The sequence below is a fragment of the Triticum urartu genome, chromosome 6 (assembly GCF_003073215.2).
Source record: "Triticum urartu cultivar G1812 chromosome 6, Tu2.1, whole genome shotgun sequence".
In the NCBI taxonomy this organism is placed as follows: domain Eukaryota; kingdom Viridiplantae; phylum Streptophyta; class Magnoliopsida; order Poales; family Poaceae; genus Triticum; species Triticum urartu.
Window position 1 is genome coordinate 226973688 of NC_053027.1, and position 5509 is coordinate 226979196.

At 42.6% G+C, this 5509-nt stretch overlaps 1 protein-coding gene across 1 annotated transcript; it reads left to right on the forward strand.

The window, feature by feature from the left end:
* The first annotated feature begins 2134 nt into the window (after nt 1-2134).
* On the forward strand, nt 2135-5090 carry LOC125512644. Its single transcript, XM_048677739.1, has 2 exons — nt 2135-3139; nt 4646-5090. Exons 1-2 carry the CDS (start codon nt 2228-2230, stop codon nt 4769-4771), a joined length of 1038 nt encoding a protein of 345 aa, XP_048533696.1. The 5' UTR covers nt 2135-2227; the 3' UTR covers nt 4772-5090.
* Nucleotides 5091-5509: the final 419 nt, after the last annotated feature.

Here is a 5509-nt window from a genome sequence, read left to right on the forward strand (position 1 = left end):
GCCACTACCGAAGATGCATATTCGAGTTCTGCCATTCAAACTTGCGTATTTTGATTTGTGCCTCTAAGGCTTGCGAAGAAAGTAGGTGCATGCCACACTGCACCGTATCCGTCAGTTTGTTGTCAAATTTCACAGTTTCCTTACATCTCGGACCCCACTGCTTCACCGCATCAACCAGGGCAGAGCGTTTGACCGAAGCACTTTTTCTCTGAGAAGAGTTCGATCGTTGTTGCGAACCATTTTCTCTTCAATGGGATCCATAACTTGTCATGTCAATTGCAATGGTGGGCGCGTATGACAGTTGGTTCACCGTTGGGCCCATTGTCGATGGAACGGGGCGGCAACGCCGATCTGTCCGCATGCCACACTGGCCTTTGCATGTAGGCTCGGAAATTAGTATTTTGAGAACACTGATTTCACTCAATTCAAAACTTATTTCACTCATTTCGGAAAACATATTTTGCTCGTTTCAAAAACTGATTTTACTGATTTCAAAAATTGATTTTGGTCATTTCAAAATAATAATTTCTATCAAATCAAAAATAAATTCCACTCATTTGTCAAACTGATTTCACTCGTCCCAAAACATACTTCACTCATTTCAAAAAAACTTATTTCACTCATTTCCAAACACTAATTTCACTCTATTTTAAAAAGTAATTTCACTTATTTTTTAAACCGATTTCACTTGTTTCAAAAAACATATTACGCCAAGTTCAAAAACCCGATTGAAAAAAATCAAACTAGTCAAAATATACACATGATTGAACTTGTTCAAATGGTCTTTGCAACAAGAGTTCAAAATATAGAAAATATATTAAAATTGGAATATTAGTTTAAAAGATATAAATGATTTAAGTTTTTGTATGGTATATACATTTGTTAAAGAGAGAAGCGAGAGAATGAGGATGTGGACTGGGAGGATATCTGGTGCCCCCATCCATTTTGGTGCTCACATTCTCCAAATTTTGAAAATGCACATAAACAATTGAGGATGTTCGCATCACATGAGTGTATAATCCCTAAAAATTTCAAATCAAAACTTGAAATACACATTGAGAAATAAAAAAGACAAATCCAGCATCAATGTTTTGTAGAAAACGCCCAAAACATTCCGGAATTGACGCTTTGGTCCACATCCCCATGATGCTGCCCATTGGATCACAATCCAACGGCTGAGGTCGCATCGGAGCACATAAGGGCATGTACAATGATTCATAAGATAGTCTTATCTTAAGTTTTGCATATAATTTAAATATGACAAAAAGAGAGACTCTACAATGGGTCATCTCTTAGCCTTATTTTCAATAAATAGCAATTCCTAGAAACGTGGTGAGACATATTGTGCTAAGAGAAGACAAGTCCTTTTCTTATGAGCTCTCTCTCCTCACTTCATTATTGATCCTACGTGGCACTCTTAAGATAGCACCACCATATACAATGGTTGATAAGGTTGTCTTATCTTATGCCGGGCACATAATCTAGATAAGACAATAAAAAGTGATATACAATGGGTTATTCTTAGTCTTGTCTCCAACAACTAGATATCCCTAAATATGTGGTGAGAAAATTGTTGCTGAAAGATCATCTCTTAATTAAGAGAAGGCAAAACCTTTTTTATGGTTTCTCTTTCTTTCACCTCACCAATTATCATATGTGGCACCTTTAAGATAGCACCATCGTACGGGTCCTAAGGAGCAGCAAATATTCTCTCGGCGTGGACCAACTGATTTGCCGTGCATGACTGATTTGTGGTTGCGATAGAAATTGTGCGCGCAACTGGTTATTCGCCCTCTTCGCCTTTTTCTTCCTCTCTACACGCTAAACCTGGGCAAACATCGGGCCAGGCCGGGTTTCGGGCCGGGCTTGCAAAAGCCCGACCTTCATTTCTCAAGCTCGAGCCCAGCCCGAAGCCCGAAAGCTCGGTCCGAATGCTGTTTTTAGTACGCGCACATGCAAGGCCGGTCCGAAATCCGAAAGCCCAGCCCAAAATTCAGAAAAATAGAAGCCCGAACCCGGCCCAAACTATCTTTCGAGCTGTAAAACAAAGTCTGAACCCGGCCCGAATATCAAGCCCAACCCGGCCCGGGCTGCCCATGCCCGGGTTTGCTACACCCCCTTCTCTCCAAGGGGCGCCCGCAAAACACCCGGACGCAACCCGCTGTCTCAAAGTGTTTCCCCTCTCGGGTCTCAACCCCGGTAGGCAGAGCGCCATAGCCACCGCGCCATGGAGGACGGGGCCTCGGATTTCAGCGACTGGGAGGTGCTATCTGCATCCTCGGGGGTCGGAGGCGATGAGGCCGTCCTTGTGTCCGGGGAAGGCGGCGACGTCCTCCCCGACCACTTCGCCCTCGACTCCTCTTCCTCCACTGGCTTCTCCGGCGAGGGCACGTGGTCGGAGGCTGCCTCCGACGACGTGGAAATTGAATCCGGGTTAGGATCAGTGGACAGATTTGGTTCTGCTATGCAAGAGCAGACGGATCTTATTGGGGTGGTGGATTCCAGCGCACAGTTGCAATTTGGCGGGATTGATGTGACTGCACAAGCCTCGCGGGCTTTTGGAGCCTCCGTGGCATGTGGTGGGGGCGCACATGAGAAGCAAACTGCGGGGTTAAGTTGCGGTGAGTTTGATTCGATTCCGCAAGCCGCGCTTCAAGGGTTGGAGGGAATTTTGGACTCCGATGCAACTGCCGTCGCCGGTATAGGACTCCAGATAGAAATATCAGAGAATTCTAGTTTGCAATTGGAAGATGGAGGGGCTGATGCCATTTGCGAAAGCTCTGTTCTTCAAGCTGCTGCAACAAGCGATGCAATGCAGACTCTGCAGGAAGAGCTGGAGCAAGGGAAGGATGCTAGTGCCGCTTCTGGCTGTGCTGAACCTGGTGGCGATGACAAGGATGGTTCTTCCCCTCTGGTTGCAGCTGCAGCTCCGGTCACCGGTGATGGAGAGAGGCAAGTGGTTGTATGGCGGAGGCTGCCGTTCAGGTTCATCCATTATTGTGCTTGGAAAGTGAGTCCGGTTTGGCCGATTTCCATCGCTGCAGCGTTGCTGGGGATAGTTGTGCTCGGGAGGAGGATGTATAGGATGAGGCGCAAGACCCAGGGCCTTCCCCAGATTAAGATCGCATTTGATGATAAGGTAATCATATCACTAACTGTTAATCTGTTATACTGTTCTGTGGGTTGATTTATGCTTTCATAATTTTGCTTCACAAACTACTAGTGGTCAAATCCTGAAGAATGAAATTAGAGCTGGTACCTGTTTGTTCATCTGATTGAAATGCATAATTCCATACAACAGTCTATAGTTGAGTTGTACCAGGTAATACTCCCTCTGTTCACAAATATAAGATGTTCTTAAGGTGAGTTCCTGCCTAGGAAATTCTCATGTAGCCATGCCGCACTGACCAGAAGAAACATCACTATTCAAATTCAGACAGCATAGTTTATTTTCTGTAAAAATCACACCATCATGTATTGTCTGGTAGAGTTTGCCACTATTTTTGTGATCCTTTCTTTTTTTCTCATGTATTTATTATGGAGATGTTTTGATTCTAGGTAGTATGTTAGTGTTTACCACTTGTTTGCTGTAGATAGAACCTGCTTGCTGATTCAATTTAAGGTCACCAGTGTGTAAACACAAGAAGCAAATACTGTTCTTGAACCCCAACCTTGGAAAGTGGCTGTTTATCTGTAATAATGACAGAAAAATATCCCCTTTCATGCTTATATCGTCTTTGTTCCTCCTTGAAACAAATACTTCAAACGTTGTACTTAAGAGAGTTGTCTTTTCTCATTTTAGATATCTCTCAGCAATGTAGTAGAATAATGGGACTTTGTAATTTCATCATTCTCAAATTATTGGTGAATGTAAACTGCCGCATCAAGCCACACCCAATAATTACGATTTGGTTCCCAGTGGCAGCCTTTATATAATTCAACTGGATCTTAGTGAATGTTTTACACACCGGTATCAAACTATTCAAACTGACAGAATCATTCCCAGATTTTCATGATTAACTCCATCTTGGATAATGCAGACCATGATCATAATTATTACCACAGCACATCATGGCTCTGTTTCCCCTCTAGTAAAGGCAGATGATGGCGTGAACCCTTTGTTCACAAATATAAGATGTTCTAACTTTTTTCTGAATCGGATGTATATAGACACGTTTCAGTGTGTTACTCATTTCAGTCCGTATGTAGTCCATATTGAAATATCCAAAACATCTTATACTATTTGTGAACTGAGGGAGTACATAACAGTTGGCTGATTAGGTAAATTTGATACTGTACCTAACCATGGCCAACTAATTACATGAGACTGAATTAGGAGTGTCTTTGGTCCTAGGGATTTCATGCAAAGTCAGGACTGGAAATATTAGACATCGTTATTGTAATTAATCTGAATTCCATGTCAGGTCAGGCATGTGTCAAATTATCCCATTAAAACAGTGGCATGGCCTGTCTTGGCGTGCTTGAGCCGCGTGCTGCCTTTCTTGACCACATGTCAATGTGGGATGTCATAAGTTTCCACTTTTCAGCTGTTGATGGCTATCATTTGTAATGACATCATATCATTACTTTCGGGTTACAAGCATCAGCCTCTAACCTTGTGTTTTTTTGTGTGTGAACAATACAGAGGGCCTCCCAGTTTGCAGACCGCGCAGCACGTCTCAATGAGGCCTTCTTGATCGCAAAACGTGTACCCGCTCTGAGAACTTTGCCTGGTGTTGCACTCCCCTGGTCAATGATGCAAGAGAGATGAGTCAGCCTTCTTGAAGCTTCATAAAAAGATCTCCCTGTTGGATTAGCCAACAGGAATGTATGATAAAAACAAAATTTTAATAAGAACATCAATCTGGATTGGGCATATCTTGGTAGTGTTTTCCTGGTGAAGCATCGAGGATGTTGATGTCTATGTCGATGCCTAATCAGATATATTTACTATTAGCCTAGTGCACTACAACAGTTTTTGTCTTATGTTTTTTTATTCATGTTTGGTAGGTTTTATAAATCTGTATGAGTCCTAAATGTGCCATTACTCTGGACATATGTTTTATCTATGTGGGTGCTTTACTTTTTTTTGCGATATGTGGGTGCTTTACCGTTGAAACTGAAAGAACATCGTTGGGGTGTAACCCTCTTTTTTTTAGGCAAACTTAACCCTCTTATGGATGTGCCATATTGGAACCCTGGTGTGATGTTAAATGAGCAAAGTCTGTGTGTTGCCCCTTTGGTGGCCCGTCGTATATTGATCTGGATACGGTGGTAAATGAGCAAGGATTGGGTCGTTGTATCCTACTTTGATATATTGTCTTCACCCTGCGTTACTACACAACCATATTTTTATTCCTAGCGGCAACAACACAAATACAAGTGTTTTTTGCTATCTGTCACTGATGCTTACTTGCATGGTTGAGCCAACTATCATACACAATTCTCTCTGAAGATCAAACCTCATACCTGTCCACAAAAAACAGAGAATAGATCGTAAAGCATATAT

Bases quoted from the DNA above. Each gene is read 5' to 3' on its own strand.
- LOC125512644 (XM_048677739.1), top strand. From the start codon at position 2,228: ATGGAGGACGGGGCCTCGGATTTCAGCGACTGGGAGGTGCTATCTGCA. The intron at 3,140-4,645 runs GTAATCATATCA...TGAACAATACAG, and splicing joins AGATCGCATTTGATGATAAG to AGGGCCTCCCAGTTTGCAGA.